This window comes from Oreochromis niloticus, linkage group LG16 (genome assembly GCF_001858045.2).
Source record: "Oreochromis niloticus isolate F11D_XX linkage group LG16, O_niloticus_UMD_NMBU, whole genome shotgun sequence".
Taxonomy (NCBI): Eukaryota; Metazoa; Chordata; class Actinopteri; order Cichliformes; family Cichlidae; genus Oreochromis; species Oreochromis niloticus.
Window position 1 is genome coordinate 12,548,453 of NC_031987.2, and position 21,784 is coordinate 12,570,236.

Here is a 21,784-nt window from a genome sequence, read left to right on the forward strand (position 1 = left end):
CAGCCAACATCCAAAGAAGAGCTTTTAATGTCCTTTAAGAATCCCGGAGAACTATTCCTGAAGATTACTAAAAGAAATTACAACAAAGTTTGCCTAAGAGAGTTCAGACTGTGATGAAAGGTGGCCATACCAATGCTTGGCATAATCATCTTAAACCATGAAAATGTAAAATATTTTCATTGTGCTATTGTACAGGGAAACTCTTCCAAGTTTTGTTTTCTGTTATTTATTTATTTTTGAATATGTGTTTAGACTGATGTGTTTTCTGATCTGATTGGTAACTTATTGACTGGAATAAGACTCAGAAAACATCCCCAAAGTCTGAAATTCAAACGTGTTTCAGGAAATAACTCCACAAAAAGGATCAAATCCATGTGGATGCATTTTTCAGCTAATCATTACTAGCATTACCTGCCGCAGGACTTGCCAAAGCAAACACGAGATCCTTGTGCAAATGCTCCAACACATCCCGGAAAGGTGAGCAGTAACCGCATGCTTAAGTTGCCTGCTGGCAGCTGACGTATCCATATGACGAACACGTTGTCATACTGAGTGGATTTAAAGAAAACTGGGAAAGTGGAATGGATTTGTTTTTTCTTTAATTTTTAAAAAATTGCAAGCAGTGGATGAAATGAGATTGTGAAAGGTAAGGTGTCGCTGAGTTAATCTAGCTAAGAAGCTGTTTGAAAGAAGACTGCCACTCACACCAAACTCTATTGAAAAAACTGCCAATTTTAAGACTAGAGCACACCTCGGTTTTCATAATGGCGTATATCACCAGGAGCTTATTTTGAACATTTAAATTGATTACACTTTCTGATATGCCGTCTTTCCATAATCATAATCATAATCATAACTATTATTATTATTATTCATTTCAACATTTTGTTTTCTAACTAGGAAACAATGAATTCACATGTTTGTTATAATTCTTCGTTTATTTATCTGGAAACAGAAGCCTCCGAGGTAAAAGCAGTGATGCTAACAACTATTTATTGTTTGTCACATCGCAGAGGAGCACACCCTGCTGCATCCGGGTGTCTTCAAGCTGCACCTGTTGCTGTTTAACCAGGATAAACAGTGCTATTCTTTCCAAGACGACCGCTACAAATGCCTGTGCTACCGTACTGTTTACTATGCCAGGAAAAACCGTATGCTCCAATCATAGATTGCATATCTTCACAATTATGAGTGTTTTGAATGCGGCATACCAGAATTACCCAGTAACATGCTGCGATATTTCAATTTCCCAGTAGTTTCTGAACGGAAATGTATTAGACTAATAAGTAAGAAGGAAATCAATTTTTATCAGATGTTTTAATTGGGATATTATACATGTTTTATCCTCTTATTCCTTTTTCTAGTTTTAAGTCTAGAGTTTTCGATATTTGCTGAGGAAAAATCATACATGATAGTACATCATTATGTAAAATATGTTTGGGGGGGTTATTTTCTATTTTGGGTTTTGTTTTGTTTTTTTTGTCTTCTCGGGAGATTACTTCTTATAAATATACGTTTAAGACAGAAATGTTCTAAAATATAAATTAGAATATTTGACAAATCTGTCACAAACGTGTTTAAATTTAAAAATATATTGTTATTTAAAACAAACTGTATTGACTTTTTTCCCAGATTTGAAATACTCGACTTTAAACCTCTAAAACTTTTTTTTTTTTCATTCAGGAGTGCCGGGAATTAACTGTAAATGGAAAATTTGTAAATTTCAAAACTCGTGGAAAACATTATAATGATATTTTAGCTTTAAAAATATCATTTTGATTAAAGAGCTTATGCATGCGGATGGGTTAACCATTATTGGAATTGATTTTTGGTTCTTACCAATATTGTTAAATTGGGCACAGACGTTACATTGGGTGGTGATGTAATACATTTGTTAAGCACTGTACCTCTAGCATCCAGTAACTCACTAAGACCATTATTTTGGTACACTATGGTACACATGTCTTTTAGAGTGACTCTAATAGTATGTGATCATAAAAGTTTTTCAATATTAAAATATAGATTTTATTTCGTTGTTTTACATCCAGCCTGTAAATATAAACACTGTAAATCTCCAGGCTGCAATGGAAACCCTGCCAGTCGGTTGGACGGTATACACCTGTGAGCAGGAAAGAGCTGAGACAGGCCTGTTGAAGGGAGAATCTGATGACACTAAAGCAAACACACATGTTCAAGATCTGTTCCATGAAGATGCAAAGGCAAGATGTTCAGTGTGTCAGCTCAAATGAAACAATTTTTAGGATCATTGCAGACTGTTGTTAAAGTAAAGTGACTTCAGATAAGCCAGTGCTGCTACGGTTGTATTTCTGTGTTTAGGGTTTTCAGCAGTCGAGTCAGCCGTGGTGGAGGATCAAAGTATTTGTGTGGGAGCCGGTGCTTTTTGGCACCTGGGATGGAGTCTTCACCACCTGCATGATCAACATCTTTGGTGTGGTTCTGTTCCTGCGTACTGGCTACCTGGTGGTTAGTAAACAGACTATCTTTCACTTTGTGTATTGTAGGTAATTGAACAGCTAATCCACTTTAAACTCTCCCCATGCTAATAAAATGCTAAAAGGCTGAATTCTGTTAAACGCAACTGCCATATTGGTGCTTTAAATATGAGTGTAGTAACCGTGCATGGTGGATACACTGCAGTGAAAAAGGATTTTTCACTTCCTGATTTCTTATTTTTGCGTATTTGTCATGTTTAAATATTTCAGCTCAGACAAACTACCTGGGTGAAAATAAATGCAGTTCTTAAGGTTTTTTTTCCTCATTGGCTCTTTGTGATAATTTCCCCTAAACCTAATAACTGGTTGTGCCATCCTTGGTAGCAGGAACTGCAATCAAGCATTTGTGATAACTGGCAATAAGTCTTTGGCATCACTATGGAGGAATTTTGTCTCAGTCTTCTTTGCAGAATTGTTTTAGTTCAGCCGCCCTGAATGTTTTCAAGCATGACCCGACATGCTAAAGCATGAATCACACTACCACCACTATGTTTGACTGTTGGTATGAGGTTGTTTTTATGAAATGCTGTGTTAGTTTGACATCAGATGTAACAGGACTCAAACCTTCCAAAAAGTTCCGCTTTTTTCTTATCAATATTTTTCCATCAAGATTTTTTCTGGCAAACATGAGACAAGCCTTTGTGGTTTTATTGCTCGGCTGTGGTTTTCTCCTTGGAACTCTTCATGGATGCCATTTTTGCCCAGTTTTTTCTTATTGACCTTAACAGAGGCAAGTGAGGCAGTTATTTAAATGTTGTTCTGGGTTCTTTTGTGACCTCCTGGATGAGTCAGTCGACGCTCTCTTAGACTAATTGTGGTCAACTGGCCCCTCCTGACACAGTATACCACTGATCCAAATATCCAAATTATCTGTCTTTATGGATAATTGCTTTGACGGTGGTTCCACTGGAATCCCAAATTCACTCCATAAGACTTACAGATGTCAGTGACTTAGTTTCTCATCTGTTCTTGAGTTGCTTTAGATTATGGCAAAGATTATGGCATAATGCTCCGGTTACCGCTGTCTATTATTAAAATTTCTCTGATTATGTGAAACATTTAAGTGTGACAAATATGCAAAACACTAGGAAGAGAGTAAATACTTTTCACAGCCCTGCAGTAGCAGACTAAAGAGTCAAAATGAAATCACTAATCACCAAATTTTATTTTGTATGGTTTCATTTTTATACTTTATAATGGCTTAGCCTCATGTTTGGCTTTCTGCTTTCAGCTTATCCACATTTTTTAGCACTGTTTTTAGCTTCACATATAGTTAAGTATGTGTCATCATGACAATTGATCCAGAACACTGTAATAGCCATGTGTCATCACAGGATACAGCTACAAAGAGACCCAGTGATTGTAATTGCTACATCCATTTGGCCTTAGCTTGACAGCTAAAATATAGTTTGCTGTGTAGAAAACAGGGTTTCTCTTTCAGAGAGAGACGCATCTTATCAGAAATTTCTGAGCAAATAAAAAAAAGTGTCAGTGTGTCGATGGTCCTAATTCACCTGCTGGTCCACCACACCCGTATAGCATCTGTATGTTGATAGAAAATTGTAAACAAATACAAGGAGGAGAAAAGAGGAGTGATTAAAAAGATGTGAGAGATTGGAGAAAAAGGTGAAGACAGGATTATTTAAATGAACTGAATACAAAGAACTAAACAAAACAGGATGTCATGTACAGAAGATGTGTACAATACAGGTGGTATATTGGCCCAAATATATCCAGTTCACAACCGCAGATGCGTATTATGGTGTAGTTTGTGCAGTGATCACTCAGTATTTTGGATCTTTACTGTTTCCTAACATTATCCAGGGGAACACAGGAGTGCTGCTTGGGATGGTTCTCGTCTCCATGGTTGTGTTGGTTGCTTTAGTGACAGTTATGTCGGGAATCGGTGTGTCTGAACACTGTGGTGTTGGGGAGTGGAGGAATCTACTCCATGATCTCTACCATCCTAGGGGGAAGGGTCGGGGGGCACTGTTGGCCTCCTTTATGTGTTTGGGCAGGTGAGTAACAGAGGTTTTTAATTTGAACACCGCTAAAGTTGTTTGTTTGGAGTATTTTATCCCTTAAGAAAATCATAGAACGCTCAACCTGAATTTTCCTCCTTCTATCTCGTGTCGCTGTTAATGCTCTCTACCACTCTGCAGTGCGTCGCTGGGGCGATGTACATCACAGGGTTCTCCGAGTCGGTGGCAGATCTGCTGGGTCTTCAGACTCAGTGGGCGGTGCGCTGCATGTCAGCAGCAGTGCTGCTAGCCCTGCTTGGAATCAACTTGGCTGGTGTCAAGTGGATTGTCAGACTTCAGCTGCTCCTCCTGGCTGTTCTGGCCATCTCTACCCTGGACTTTGTCATTGGCACATTCACACACCTTGACCCAGGTAAGGCTGGGGACAGAGACACATTTTCAACAGAACAACCGTCACTATGAACACGATGAAAACGAGAAACAAAAAAAATCAACAATCAGTTACTGTATCGAAGACAAGAGAGACAGTCACAGTTTTAGTTACATTTTTTTCATGCATTAGGAAGATTTGTGTGAAAATTAGGAGGCTAGGATGGCTGCTGGTCAGAAGTAGATGTAGTGGAGTCTTTAATTTGACTCCTAATTTCTGTAAGAATCCAACATGGCTTTTAAGTATTGTTTCCTGTTAATTAACACACCTTGTGTATCATATTTGAAACATAAAATTTTTTGTGAGTTTTTGAGACTCTTACATCATCAGTGTCATTTTCCCCCTGAAAAACACCTAAATAAATTGCGCAATACATTTTTAAGCAATTTGAAAAAATGCCAGATGCAGGAAATACAATACAGACTAAAAGTCATATGTGGAAATTAAAATTTTATTAATTATTTTTAAAGAAATTTGTTAAATAGCTAAATAAATTCAGAAATTTCTGGCAATTATGTGATGATTCAGGCTTTAAAGGTTTAAAAAGCATTAGTACACAAAACATCTAGAGCTGAAGCTGTCTTTGACTCTTTGAGTGTTTGAGTATCAGATCTCTAGTAGAATATAAAGAGAAGCCTGGCTCATGTTGCAGGGAACACTGGTGTTTTGTATAAAGCTTTCCAGTTATAAATACCAAGACTTTATTATGCTGTATTTGTTTTTGTTATATCTCATTCTCCTTAACTCACTATTAAATTGGGGGGGGGCTTCCAAAGAGGCAGTGTGATGGAAGGAGTGTGGGAACCTGTTGTGACCTGTTTTAGTCAGTAGGTGTAGCTGCAGTATCACTTATTTTACTCAGAATACTACTGACATTCCTCTGTCGATTAACCTGTTTATTTCTTTTACACTTTAGCGATTAGTTAATGTGTAATGTTTTTTTTTTTTTCCTTCTGTTGTATTTTGAGATTTTAAGTTTGAAAATTATTTTATTTTATTTTATTTTATTTTATTATTATTGTGAGTATTTTTTGGGTGCGGTGGAGGGGGTATTCTTTTGTTGACCTCCAGGAAGTCCTTCCCCACATTTCCTGTTCTCACTGATTATCAACTTCCTGCCGAGTAGGAAGAAAAAAGTGTTCCAGGAGTCAAATCAGTCTGTGAACAACACATTTCACACAAGACCCAAGAGTTCTCACACACATGATAAAACATTCATATCTATAGTAACTTTTAAAAAACAAAAAAAACCCCAGAGAGATTACCTTACCTGTCTTGTTAGTTTTTGTTGGATTTCGCTCGACTACTTCAGGTGAAATTAAAACCAGACTGCCTACTGCTCTACACCTCCCAACTCCCAGTCTTGTTTAAAGCACACTTGGTAGAGACCAGTTTTCAGCCCTTGAGATCTGTACAACCAGCCATAATGACCACTCCAGATTTTTCCAATTAAGAGCAGCTCTGTGTGTGTTTTGGTGACCTAATGGTTGGCAGAGGACCAGCAGGTCTCCATGCTAGCTGAAACGGCCCAGATTAGCATGAACTCACTGAACACTGAGACACATCCTGGAGGAAAGGAGCCACCGCCAAAAGCATGTGGTCATAGTTTGATAACATGTCCCCAATTTTCACACGCCATTGTATATCTCTATCATGGCTTAGGCATGTCTGGTTAACCACATATTCCATCAAAATTTCACTTTCTATAGACATGATTGCCAGTATGTTTGGCAGATATTGCCATTGTAAACACTGAAATCAGTATTTTCCACCTCTGTCATAATCAGAAAGGCTCAGTTTAGAGTTCACTGATTGTCAATCAGCAGAAAATCATCATAGTTGTTTTTAATTATAATGTTTTGCCCCTGTAATGTTTCACTTAACTTTTATCCCTAGCAACAAAAATCACAGATATCGGGTGCTGGCTTTGACCATCCCATGTTAATCGTTGATAATCATTAAGATGAATTTAGGAGTGTTTCTATCTATTTAAGTATCTATGTATATGAACTCTTGACTCACAAACCTGGTTTTCCCGTTCACTAAGATGTCAAAGAAGTGGATTGCAGCAAGTCCTTTTTGCAGCACTGTAAGAGTTGGAGTTAAAATTAAAGTGTTGCATAACTGCAGCATGTAACACAGTCCTGAATAGTTCACAAGTCTGTAAGCACAGTAAATTATTCTGACAGTAATGCCGCCCATGTATTGTCTCTGCAACCAAACAGTTTAACCACAAACCCTTCTGATTGTGGTGCATCGTTGAATTACACTCTGACACGCCTCACCCTGTCCTTATACTTGAAGTCTATTCCCCACAGAAAAGGAAGCCATAATGTGCTCCTTGGGTCTGGGGTTTAGGGTGTTAACCAGACTCACCCACATTTTTGGAAAATGACAAAGAGAGAGAGCCGGAACTGAGATCTGAAGCCTGCTGCTACTCCAGAGACCGCCACATCATCTCTCCCTGTGATCCTTACTATAATATATAGTTCTCGATTATCCCAGCAGGACCTGCTCCACCTCTGTAAACTCCCAGCCTGGCCTATGCACCATGCACGGCAATTTATGTAAGTTAGTGTGGGAGTGTAAGAGGTCATTCAGACTGAGGGAGAGGCCTCAGATGTTCATGTAATCTGACTACACATTCAGAGGCATGGTTAACTCAGAATGGAGCCCCACTCTGCCTGTAAACTTGCTCAATACAGAATAAGTAAACTAGAATGAAGACATTCTTGCCTTAGCTCGAGCTGGAAACATAGTAAGTAGGCTTACAAAGCTCTACAGCTCTACAAAATCTTATGGATCAAACTGAAGACGTGTCAGTACAAGTCTTCTAGCTGTGTATTGAAAAGGATCATCAGCCTAGTGGGAGTTACCTTCTGATTCAGTATTATATAGGAAGCACTTAGATTGGATTCTTTGATGAATAAATATTAGGGGTAATAATGGTTGCTTCTTGCACGCTGCAAACTTCATAAAGAAGGCCCCACATAAAGCAAGCAATCAAGTTTGTCAGTTAATTATGGTAATTTGATTACTTATTTGGAAACTGGGGAAGGTCCTGGGTATAATATTATAAATTGTGGATATCTATGGTCAAAGTTTTCTTCATACCCATTTTAATAATAGTTTTACAATACTATGCAAAAGTCTTGAGTCGACTCTTACTGATAAATAGGTGGATGGTCTTGAGAAATAGTTCTCCAGGTTTTCTAAAGGACCTTTAGAGTTGGTCTTCAGACATTTCATTGCTTTTTCACTCATATCTAGTCCAGTCCTTGTACCTGACCATTTTCAGAAGAATGATTTAACATGGACCTTGTAGGAAATGGTTTCAGTGGAAGGGCAGCTGTCAAGAACTCATTTTTTAAAGAAAAGAAACAGGGAAGAAAGGCTAAAGTATGCAAAATTGCACAAGAACTGGATTTATGTGTGAAACCTGAATCCAAATTTGAAATTTTTGGTTGAAATCATTATCGGCATGTATGGAGGAGGTCAGGAGAGATGAACAACAGTAAGTGTCTACAGCCATCTGTAAAACACAGAGGAGGCTCTGTCATAGTTTGGGTCTTTATTTCAGGTAGTGGTGTTCAGGATCTTGTAGATGCATAATTAACGAATGCAGAAAAGTACCATCAGATTTTGATCCACCTTCTGTAAAGCTTCTGCTTGGCAACTTCATTTTTCAACTTGACAATGATCTCAAACACACTGCCAATGCAATGAAAGTAATACACAATGGCTTAAACGGGGTTTCTGGATCTTGTGTGAAGTATTAGGATGCTGTACACCTTGTTTTTAAAACAAGGTGTAGTTTGCAACAGGGCCCAACACAAATCTTTGCCAGCCTATCATTGTTATTATTCCTAGAGAAAATGAGGGGACAATTTGCAGTGAATGTAGTACATATAAGGATTTTATATTAAAGTGTAATGAATATGTGAATGCTCCAAAATAAGTACTTGGAGGGCTTAGCCGTGAGAGCTGGCAGAGTTGAGCCCACTTGGATGTTGGACTATGATGTTGTAATATGGGTGGGGTGCTCATGATGCCGTTTGACACTGGCTGCCCTGGATTTGTTAGATCATGATTGTTTGGATAGAGGGCGATCCTAGTGGGTCACAAAGTGAACAGGAGTTTGAGCTTTTTTGACCTCATTAAACGCATATGCTAGAGATCATTCAAAGCTGGAACAGAGAGTGTATCCAGGCCTTTTCTTTTGGCCTTTTGTAAAACAAAAGGGGAAAAAAATGAGCTCTCTCTCTCTCTTTCTCTCTCTCTCTCTCTCTCCCTCGCCATGTGTCTCTCCCTTTCTCGCTCTTTCCTCCCGCTCTCTGTCTCCCTCTCTTGCTCACTTTCATTCTTTCTCCCAAACTTGGAAGCTGCTGAGCTTCTGAAAAGGGTGGTAACTTCCTTTTGGATAAACATGTCATTAATCTGAGAGAACACATTCTTTCCCATCACAAGATAACCAAGGGGGAAATGTCCGGTTTTGTAACATAGGCGGGTCCTTCAGACTGTGTAGTTTAAATGGCCCCTTTCACACATTCAGCAAACTGACCTGACCTAGAGTCATCCTGTCATGTCTTTAGACTGTAGATTTGAAAGGTGTCACCGGTTGTTGTTGTTGCCATTTATTTTGACTGAAATAGACTTTGCAGCATTTATTTACTTGGTGTTATATTTCGGACTATGATGCTGATGTTGTTGAATTATGGAGGGCTCTAATGACTATGCAGATGTAATGCTGTACTGTTCAAACACCTGGTATATAGTGCTGTATGTTTTTCCTTTCTGTGTGCTGTGATTTCTTATACGGTTGATCTAATTTTCTGCACAAAGTGTAGCTTAAAAAGTCAGGAAAAGGCCAAATATGGTGACTGCTTATTAATCTAAGAACACATTATTAATCTGTTCGTGAGAGTGATGTGTTTTAAAATCATAAAGTAACTGCTGGCCCTATGTAGCAGCTAAAAACATTTTAAGATTGGACTAGACTGCAACATTTTTGTTGGATTGTATTAATAGGAAGTGAGAAATAGAAACTCATTATTATAATTATTCCTTAAACACAAAATCTATTAATAAGCCCATGTTAAAGAAGCAAATGTTTCTTCTTATTTATTTTTTAAACCAGTTTATTCCCTTATGCACTAGAGAAATAACCATCATTATCTCAGGTGGAACTGTTTTGTGTCCCTTCATGAACTGATTTCAAACGGATGAATGTTACATAAGATATAAAGTTAAGTATTCTTGTTATGAGTCATTTACAGCCTGGGATTGTGTGTTTGTTGCCTAAAATATTGATACATAAGTAAAAGCCTATAGAGCTGACTTTTCATGTCTAAAGAAAGACCTGAAACTAATTTTCATACCTCTAGCTAATGGAGTTTGCATAGTTTCTTCCTCCTTCATCATCATTTAATGTTCGTAACTGTATACTCAGTGAAGAAATGCTGGTAATTCTCACATGCCTTTCTGTATTGATGTGCTTTATGTGAGTTTGTCTCCACTTTCAGAGCATGGTTTCATTGGTTATTCAGCTGGGCTGCTCAGCAGCAACACTATGCCAGATTATACCACTGGAGAAAACTTCTTTACAGTATTTGGGGTTTTCTTCCCTGCTGCTACAGGTGAGTAGATCCTCAACAACTTCTTTTAGATGTCTGTATTTCACAAAAAAAGAAAATCCAAGAATAGGAAAAGCATGCAAACATTCAAATCCTGCTTATCATTCTTTGCTTCATATGCAATATAAAAATAAAGTTTGCATTGACAAGCACCTTGTGTACATTTTGTGGTTTGCACATCTTTGTGTGTGTTGTAGGGGTTATGGCAGGCTTCAACATGAGCTCAGACCTTCAGCGACCTGAGCACAACATCCCCGTGGGAACACTAGCAGCTGTCTTCACCTCGTACGACAACACCCCAAATCCACTAAAACATACACATATCTATACAGTGCTGTCAAGCAGTATTTATCCTCTGCACAAGTTCTTGTTTTTTGCATATCTATCAAATTCACATTTAAATGTTTCAGATCATCAAACAAATTTTAACATTGGGCAAAAATAACCAGAGTAAATATAAATGCAGTTCAATCCTACCTGCCCTGTGTGAAAATAATTTTCCCCTAAACCTAATAGTTGGTTGTGTCATCCTTAGTTGCAATAACTGCAATCAAGCATTTGTGATAACTGGCAGTGAGTCTTTGATATCACTGTGGAAGAATTTTGTCCCACTCTTTTTTGCAGAACTGCTGTGATTCAACAACATTGGAGGGTTTTGGGTACAGATGGATGTATAAGGTCATCTCAAAGCATTTCAATTGGATATAAGTCAGAACTTTGGGTAGACCTTTCCACAACTTTCATTTTTGTCTTGTGAGACATTAAGAAGGTGGACTTGCCGGTGTGTTTGGTCCTGCTGCCTAACATGAGTTCGTGTGAGCTTTGGTGCACGAACTGACGAACTGATGGCCGGACATTCTCCTTCAGGATTTTCTGGTAGAGAGCACAATTCATGGAATGATGAACTACAGAAGTCGTCCAGGTCCTGAAACAACAAAGCAGCCTCAGACCATCACACTACCACCACCGTGTTTGGCTGTTGGTCATGGGAAAGGCGACTCAAACCTTCCAAAATATTATACCTTTGTTTCATCACTCAACAGAAAATTTTCTCCAGAGTCTTGGGGATCCTGATTTTTTTGGCAAATGTGAGACAAGCCTTTGTGTTCTATTTGGTCAGCAGTGGTTTTCTTCTTGTTGAATCATAAACACTGATCATAACTGAGGCAAGTGAGGCCTGAAGTTTTTTAGATGGTGTTCTGGGCTGTTTTATGACCACCTCTATGAGTCGTTGATGAGATCTCAGAGTAATTGTAGTAGGTCCGCCTCTTCTGGGAAGGTTCACCACTGTTCTCAGTTTTCTACAGTTGTGGATAACGGCTCTCTCTGTGGTTCACCGGAGAACCACAGACAGTCTTAGAAAATGGCTTTGTAACTCTTTCTGGATGAACAGATGTCGCTGACTTTGTTTCTCTATGTGTTCTTGAGTTTCTTTAGCTTGTGGCATGATGTGCTGCTTTTTGAGATCTTTTAATCTAAATCATTCTGTCTAATGAAATTGATCTCAACTTTCCAAAAAATGTGGTTAAGCACAGGTAATTCATGATTTAAGAGGGGGGGACAATTATTTTTTGCACACACAGCCAGGTAGGTTTGGCTCACTTTTTCCTCTTAATAAATGAAATCATCATTTAAAAACTGCAATTTGTATTTACTTGGATTATCTTTTTTTCTAATATTAAAACTTGTTTGATGATCTGAAACAGTGAGGTTTGACAAATGGGGGGGGGACAACTCAGGAAGGGATTAGAGATGCTCTTTAATGGCACTGTATAGTTAAATACAAAACCACAATAGAAAAATTTACACACCACAGTACGCAATACTTAAACTAGATTAACTATGACTACAGTGACTGTACATTAAGAAATAGAAAGTACAGGAAAAATCTTTGTTAGAGTTGCTGGATTGATCTTTCAGAAAGGTTTATTCCTATATGTTTAGATTTTACTCTTGTGGTTTTCTCAGTACACTGAGTGGGTTTTTCTTTTTCATTCACTGGAAAACAAAAGTAACCCACTCTAAAAACACATCGCTATCAGACATTCACTTGTCGTGACTCAATTCTCCTATTAACAAGCAGAAAGAAACAGTTGTTAGTAATTCTGTGCTGTACTTTTGGTGACCCACAGGTGGTTCCTGTATCTGGTCTTTGTCTTTCTCCTGGGGGCCATCTGCACCAGAGAAGCTCTACGCTATGACTTCTTGATAGCTGAAAAGGTAAACTCCTCTCTGTGTTTCCATTTGGCTTTGTGAGGGGGGGGCCTTCCAACAAAAGGGAAGAGGTAAGGGGACTTCCCATGGTGGCTCACTATGTTAGTGGCGTGGTTAGTTTGTGTTCTGACTATATATAGCAACTGTATAGCAACATTATATTCATATTATATTTAAATGTGGAAATAATTATCAATTTTAGACTTAGAAGTGGGAATTTTTTTTGGGGGGTGGCAGCAATAATTTTCAAAAGTTGGGGGAGGATTACCACTGTGTCGTCTAGTCTATCAACCATAAGTGTTTCAGAACTGGGAGGACCACTTGCTATAGTGCTGAAAGATTTATAGTCTTATTTTTGCTTAATGTAGAAAATGTGCAGCTTAATATTTCAGGTTTTTCAGTTATAGGAATATGTTGGGCATGCAGATCCCCCTGTTTAGCACCTCTTTTTCCACAGAGCCATGCCGCCTTCATATGTGCAGTTGGTGGTTTGGCATTGTCTGGCTAAAAAAAGCAAAGTCTTCTCTTGCCTTCCCTGTTGCAATAACATGTGTTTCGCCGAAGCCTCCACTATACAGCTAATGGGCCTTTGATGCCTTGTGCACTGTGCACTTCTAACAAATCTGTCTCATACAGTGTTTTGTTTTGAGGATGGGGAATGAGAATCAATGCATAAATTGTCTTCAGAAAGTGTTGCCCGGCTCCAAACAAACAAACTGACCATTCGTCTCTTGCCGTAGCATACATTCAGCATAGCATTACTGCAAAATGGTAACAATTCTTAAAATCATTATAAAATGATCGCACATGAGTTAGACGTTTTAATAAAATACGACCATTAGATGTTGCTTTGACCAAGTCCTTGACTTGCCCATCAGTGGTGATTTCTCATTGTTTTTATAAGGGGCTGGCTGTAGCGGAACTGGATTGGGCGTAGCTGTTGTGAGCTCTCATCCCCACCCCATCCTTTTTCACCCTCTGTTTGTTTTCCTTCTTCCTCCAGGTCTCCTTGGTGGGTTTCCTCTTTCTGCTGGGCCTCTACATCTCCTCCCTGGCTTCCTGCATGGGCGGCCTGTATGGAGCACCCAGGATCCTTCAGTGCATCGCCCAGGAGAGGGTCATTCCCTGTCTGGCCTTTCTGGGAAGAGGGGTGGGTGGATAGAGCCATGAAGGGAGAAATGTGTGAACTGAAAACTATTAGCTAGAGTTTCTTTGATGTCAATTGATATTACTGAGGTGTATTCATCAGCTGCCAAATTCACTTACATGCAGAATAACGTCCAGTACTATGACGACTAAAACTGATGTTTGCCTTACTTGGAATGAAACAAGAATCACCAAAAAGACTCATTATTAAAGGATGATTTATGAGTCTAAGGATTTATTTTCAGTGTCTGTGTGTATATTGTGAGGGAGAATAAACTTGAGAGTAGCTTGAAGTCAGCATAACTAGTCAGAGATTAATTTCAGGGTGCTAGTTGATTAAAACAGATATCTGCAGACTGGATTAAAATGAGACAGTGCATCATCATTCTGTATATCTTCACACTACATGTAGACACAAAATGACTGTGAATAATTTTGACTCAGTGAAATTCCCCTATAACTCAACTATAACATATTGCATTTTGACTGCAGTACTCTGTAACTGCATGCTTACTGTATTATTCAGTGGATCAAATACAAGTTGTATAGAGTTTGGGATTGAAGTTGGTTTCTCTGATTGCCCAAAGTAACACACGGATACATTGTAAATTAATAAGTGTGCTTAGTCTGGCTCTGAAGGGGGCTGTGGTGTATGGATTCAGAAGGACACGGTCACAGGTCTGCCTAATTATAGAGCAAGCACTCCACAGAAGTGAGTGGACTGACTTTATTGCAGCAAAGAGTTACGACACATTGCTGCAAAACACATGCACACATAGTCACGTTAACAACCTGACCTCTTCCACCCCAGTTTTCCTCAGACTTCTCTGGATGGCAGCTGTATCTGACCTCTCTCAGCAGGTTGGAATGAGGCCCTAGACATCTTGGCCCAAATCAAAGCCCCAGAACAAACGCAGGAAGGGAGACGGGCAGGGCCCTGCTCCGCTGTATGCTCTGGAGGCCCTCCAGCACACAGCAGTGCTCCTTAAACAGTGAGATAGGACCTGGGAAATAAAAGCAAACTAGTTAACAAACCACATGTTAAAGCCATTTTTCCATTTTGAGAAAAGCGATTATTGTTGGGGGCATTGTTTTATTCCATTCATTTAACTTTGAATGCTGAACACTATTTAAGTTGTAAACACAAACATATTCTTTATTTTTGTATGTGTATGTGTTTGATTTAATTAAATGTAATGTAGGCATACTCATGGAAAAATAGCACCAGAACCTTTCTAAAAGTCGGAATAGCTCTCTCATGGGCGTCACAGCTATCTCATGTCAGACTGGCCAGAAGAAGTCCAGATGAAGTCATAGGAAGATTTTGTGTAATGGATTTTTTTTTTTTTTATTTACTCAATACGACCCACATTTTTCAAGCTATAAAGCTTACATTTGTCAGCAACATGAATAAGTAATCGTCTGATTGTTACTTGTTGGTAAATCAAACACTGAACAGGAACTTTTGAAAACTCAGTGGACAACAGCAGGAAAAGATCACTCATCGGGGTTTTATTTAACTCAGATTCAGCTTTATGTTCATTTTCATTGTGTCTCTGTTCTTCTGGATTGGTGTTTCCCCCCTTTGCTCAAAACGAACATCCATTTTACTTGGCAAAGGGTTAGCTGTGGCAAATGTACGAAATCCCAGGAAGAATAAGACATTCTTCTTTGTTACACAAAATGTGTTGGTTTAGAGGCACACAATATGTGTATTTGATACATAGTAACAGGAATCGCTAATATTGTGTGACCTTTTCTCCCTGACAGAAAGGCCCAAACAAGACCCCGGTGGCGGCTATCTTTCTGACGAGCCTGGTGACGATGGCCTTCATTTTCATCGGCCAAGTTAACGTACTGGCGCCCATCGTCACCATCAACTTCATGCTCACCTACAGCTTTGTCGACTACTCCTACTTCAGTGTGGCCATGACCTCCCACCTTCAGAATAAAGATAAGAGGGACACCGCCTTATTGGGCAAAAGAAACCAGCGCAGGTCCACCAGGCACAGCAGCACGTCACTGATTCAAGCCAATCTTCCAAACTATGGAAGTGATGGCGGGAGTCTGCAGAGTAAAGGCACTCTGCTGGAGTTCACTAGGGACATGGACCAGATATTTCCACCTGTGTCAAATGTGGACTCTGGAGCTGAGAAGACCTCCTGCATGCAAGAGATGAACAACACATCCAAGAGCAGAAAGGCTACTGCTAAGCAGAAACTAATGGACAGCTTTGGTTTGGACTCGAACATCAGTGTTTCCTCAGAAGAGAAAGAAGAGGGGACAAGTTCTGCTTCACTAGAAGAGGAAGACCAGGGGCCAGGTGGAGGAGGAGAGCTCAAGGCTGGAGAGGAGCCTCAAATCACAGGCTATACAAATGTTGGTCACGTTGAGCAGGATTTGCCTGCTGAGACTCACAATTACAGCACAGGTGATCAGATTTACCTATCAAACATTAAAATAGATTAAGGTATATACTGTATCATAGAAGCTACCTGTACCTGTTTGACCCTTTCTTAAATCTTTCAGGCACTGGAGGTAAAGCAGAACACCAAAGCTTTGAAATCCAACCCAAGCACAATTCCTTCTATGCAAGGTTTTGTAACCGCTGGATCGCTCTCATTGGGGTATGTCAGACATCATTTGCTGTACAATATTTTGATTTTGTTCTCATGACTTTCTTGATATTTTTGGAATAATGTGAACATATCCTTTGTTGTCTTTCAGGCATTGAGCTCCATATTGATTATGTTTGTTATTCAGTGGGTTTACGCCTTAACAAACATAATATTTGCCTTGCTGCTCTTCTTCTACATCGGGAAAACAAGTCCTGGACTACCAAGAGGTGATTTCCACATGTATATTTTCTTTTTAGAAGAACTAAGTGGATTCAGGATAAATTCATCTCCACTTAATCTTTGTACCTGATCTTGAAACTTCAGAGATTAAAGTGCTTTTTTGAGCGCTTCATAGACTAAAGTTATAAATTATTGTATTATTAAAAAACGAATATGAATACAAGCATAATGAGTCGTATGAGGAAAATAAAGCACAAAAAGAACAAAAGACACCAAAGTGGAAAAAAAGGATTTAATCTTGATACCTAATGGCAGTCGGGGTGACAATGCTAGCATGTAGACATTTGTATGTTCCTCCAGGGACATACTTCCCTAGACTATCACTGACCCACCATCCAACCCCTCAGGCTAAATGATGCTACAGGCAAACATAATGTTCTCCACAACTTCTCCAGAGTCTTTCACGTCTGTCACATGTGCGCAGGCAGAATTTGCTCTCACTATGAAAAACACAGGGCTCGACTGGTGGTTCTGCCAAATCTGGTATTCTATGGCAATTGCTAATTGGTCTCCAGAGTGCCAGACACTGAGGACAGGGTACACTAGATGATGTCGGCCCCTTAGGCCACCCTCATAAGGTCTCTTTCTGATTGTTTGGTCAGAGACATTCACAATAATGGCCTGCTGGAGGTCATTTTGTAGGGCTCTGGCAGTGCTCATCTCGGTCCTCCTTGCACAAAGAAACATACCAGTCCTACTGATTGGTTAAGGATCTTCTACAGCCCTGTCCAGCTCTCCTAGAGTAACTGCCTGTCTTCTGAAATCTCCTTCATGCTCTTGGGACTGTGCTGGGAGACACAGTGAGCCCTCTTGCGATCCTGGAGGAGCTGGACTGGGCAATCTCTCCAGTATCAGCTCATGCTGTCAGTGGTGACAAATTCAAAACATGTGGGAAAAATAACCTCTAGTGCTCCTCCTTTTAATTTCATTAACACCAAAGCAGCTGAAACTGGTTAACAACCCCCTCTGCTACTTAACTGACCAGATCAATATTCCAGAAGTTTAGCAGACTTGATGCTATACTCTGATTAAAAAGTGTTCCTTCCTAAACTGCAATCTCACATTTACGGATTTAGATTTGGTTACCATAGCATATGTCGTTACGTGACCCAGTAGCATAGTCGGCTGGGAGGTTCACTTGCAGCCTCTTTGCCTGGCAGCTGTTGTGGCTTAGGATTTCTTGAATAGCTGGATGTGACACCCTGCATCTGTGCAATAAACTCACCACATCAGTACGTGCCTCAGCCGTCTGACTCACGACATTTTTGAACACGAGCGTCAAACAAGTGTCAGGTCAAGTTAAGTGTCAGACATTTGTTCCACAAATGGAAATGTTGCCAGTGTCACAGTGCAGTTCCGACCTCCTGTGTAGTGGTAGAGCTTCAGACACTCACAGCAGAAAAAAGTGTGAAATTTTAGTAACATTGAATGCAAAATTATTACAGCAGAAAATTATGTGTTTCTTCCTGGCAGAAACATAACGATCTGGATTTTGATTTTTTTGCAGGAATTGCAGCTCAGTTCAGCTTTTTCACGTGGTTCAAATCGACACTGAGTAGCATTTGCAGGTATTTATGATTTTATTTTTGCACTGAAAAATCTTGCATCATTGATGTCTATTAAATAATGAAGAAGTCAATTTGAGTTTTATATGTGAGTTTAATTTGCTAAGAGTTATTTCTATTTCTGAATCATAATCCAGCAGTGCTTTTATTATAAAATCACAATGAAATCCCAAACCTCATAAGTTTGAAACTGTAAATGGTGTTGATTTCAGTTTTTGATTATTTTCTACATTGTTACACCTGAAATGGGTTTCTCTGTGTATTCTTGTCTTTCAGGAGAAAAGGATCACCCAGGGATGAGATCGTAGTGACGCCCTCTTTGTCTGGGACTCTGGGGCTGAAAACCAAGCAGCTGACGGAGGAAAACGCTGACTTTGCCTCTCGTCACCGCTATCATCAATCGTCGTTCATCAGGGCCGACAATATGGTCCAACCACCATTTCACTGACTGAATTAAACACTGCCTCAGTTATGCGTCGCAGCTGACAGCCTGAATACCACATTTTCTGCCTCAAACGGTGTCTCATGTTGCACTACGGGCAGAATACTGCTCACATGTTAAGAATCTCAGTGGCTCGAATTGTTTTCCTGTGGTGGTTCAAGGAAATCAAAGCTTTGCACAAAGGTTATGTGGAAGAATAAGATACATCAGAGACAGGCGATAGCTAAAATGTGCAAGTTTTCATGCAAACAGACAAATGCAGAGATTTATTATTTTCTCTTAATATAAACTTCAACTTTTAACTCTTTAATTTTCAACTGGTTTTTTTTCGCCATTCCATTACTCTAAAATGGCCTTTTAAGATACAAAACTTTTAAAACATAGTGTATAGTTTATAGATGACAAATACTTTATCTTATATATGGGATTTTTTTGTCACAGCAGTTGCAATAATAATAATAATGAAAAACTAACCTCTGCCCCACTAACCTGTCCAGTTAGTGGTCCAGAGGTTGGTGAGGATGATTGATAATCCACAATCACTTTATCCAGTCTGTTGTTGTCACGAGCTCTGACGCTGCTAACCCAGCAGAGCACAGCAAAGTACTTTACACTAACTACACCTCATTGATAGAATATCTCTATGTTGCTGCACACACAGAACAAGGCGCTGTGTGGGCTGTAAAACTGCAAAAGTCTTCTATAAATGCCGATCTATTTCCAATCAAACCTAAAGCTAATTTCAGCTGCTCCCTTCTCATAAGGGATTGGCACAGTGATTAGCTCCACGTGTTTTGATTTGACAGCTTTACGCTGGATGCTCTACCTGGCGCAACCACAAATGGGATTTGCGTCTCCATATCTATTTGCACATAATAATCAAAAAGCGAAATCAGAAGCAAAAACTTTGTTTTAATGTATTCTATCTGGACAAAAGTACTGGACCACTTACACATTATACCTACAGGATCTTGCTCGGCCTTAGTAACCCATGCCACGAAGCTCTCGGTGCACAGTTTTTGTGCTGATGTTAATGCCGTAGGAAGTCTGGAGCTCTGCAGTCACTGAGTCTGTAAGGCGTTGGTGACTTTCAGGCACTTCACACCTCAGAACGCAGTAACCCTGCTACTACCTTGCATGGTCTACCACTTTGTACTTGAATTGTTTCGCCTCCTAAATGCTTCTCCTTTGCAATAATACCATTTAGACATTTTAAAAAGTACTTGTTGTTATAGTGATATCTATTACGCTACCATACTCAAATTCAGTGAGCTCTTTAGAATCAGTTTTTTGAAAAAATGTTTTTCAAAGGTAGACTGCATGGATAGGTGCTTGGTGTTATACACCTGTGACAATGGGCCTAAAAATACTTGAATTCAAAGTCTGTATAATGTGTTCATAGCATATCTGAAAGTATCAAATAATGAGTTTTTTTCCCCATGTGTGTAAAGCACTTTAACAGCTCTCCTGGTTAAAAAAAAAAAAAAAATCTTTGAAGACACTACTTGGTGTGAATTAAATGCATGCTAAATGTTTTTGGGGGTTTTTTTTTCAGTTACAAGTATGATCTGCAAGTATCACAAAGTTCAAGAGTCAGTGTTCGAGCAAAGCTGTGAAAACCACTTCCTCTTATCCTGTTTCTGTGAAAGCAACAGCCCGCCAGCAGGCACACAAGTCTGTAAACCTACTGATTACTTATTTTCTTATCACTGGGCAGAGCTGTAGAAGGGTTGGTGTGCTTTGTGCCTTTGCAGTGACTAAGAAGAAACCCTGTGTGGTTGGAAAAGTTAGTATGTGACTTTCAGTTGAGACACAATGCCTTGAAATGTGAGCAGTGGGAATTAAATACACGATGGAGACAGGACTAAATTCTACTCACTTTTGGACCTACAGGATGTTTGGGCTTTGTGTCATGCAGGAATGAGATTAGAGCAAAATGTCTGCAGAAGATGAAAAAATAATAATAATGTGGTTTGTAATTTAATGCACTTTCACCAATCTTTCATTTGCTTGCTTTGTTTGCACCAACCACCAAAGTCACTGAAGCAAAAGTTCCAACAATGTGTGTTGCACAGCACTGGTTTGAGAGGCTGATTATGTTTACAATCAGTTATGTGTCAAGACAAATTTATGCATGTTTCTCTCTTTTTTTGTTGTTGCTTAATAGCCTAAAAAAATGAACAAATGAACTGCAGAATAGTACATATTAATTACAGCAAATTTAGTTTTCCTTGGGATAAAATGTGCTATAAATAATGTTTGTTATCTGTTATTCTACCCATAACACGAACCCTAATTCCCCCAGATGTTCTTTTGATCCCAACCAGAGCACACGAACATCTGCCTGGTAGTTCAGTCTGGCTCCACCTGAAATAGAAATATTTTAATGTCTGGATAAGTGGAATGTGCTGTGGATATGTATATACAAGCTCATTCTGCAGCTTGACAATGACTACAAACATACAGTCTGAGTCACAAAAGAGTAACTAAGCAGTAAACGTGAAGACCAAGGATCCTTGCAGCAGACGGACTGACCTACCGAGAGAATTCCACATGATTTTATCACTTTTTAAAAACCTGCTGTGACGTGATTGCACTAACAGAAAAGGAAAAAAAACATTTTACTTCATTCCCAAATGGAAAACCAACATATGAGGGTTTTGAATGATGAAAAGCAAAGTTCTGTGGGGAAATAAATCTCAAGATACGAACAAATAAACAATAAAATAATATTTTAAAAAGTAGAAAGAAAGATGGGTATCTTTGTGGTTAAGACTCTATATAACAACAAGTGATTTTTACAACTATAGCCTGTGATTACAGGTTATTATCAGCAGGTAATGATAGGCTACCGTAACACTCGGAATAGAGGGATTATTCGGTGATGTGAGTTACTAACAGCTCTTAAAAACTTCACGTCTTCTGTGGCTTGAAAAGGAAAATATTTATGGGCAAAGCTTCCGACACCTGCAGACAGCAACAGGCGCTACTGGGCTCAGTA

The 21,784-nt window shown here is 39.2% G+C and overlaps 1 protein-coding gene across 1 annotated transcript; it reads left to right on the forward strand.

The window, feature by feature from the left end:
- Nucleotides 1-483: 483 nt before the first annotated feature.
- slc12a8 (solute carrier family 12 member 8) lies at nt 484-21,431 on the forward strand. Its single transcript, XM_005451929.4, is given in 17 exon segments — nt 484-646; nt 1,014-1,151; nt 2,079-2,219; nt 2,338-2,484; nt 4,338-4,442; nt 4,444-4,494; nt 4,496-4,531; nt 4,676-4,907; nt 10,448-10,561; nt 10,756-10,843; nt 12,691-12,778; nt 13,776-13,922; nt 15,689-16,349; nt 16,448-16,545; nt 16,646-16,763; nt 18,284-18,344; nt 18,618-21,431. Coding segments are annotated over 16 exon segments (2,274 nt in total). The 5' UTR covers nt 484-646; nt 1,014-1,136; the 3' UTR covers nt 18,790-21,431.
- The last annotated feature ends 353 nt before the right edge of the window (nt 21,432-21,784 follow it).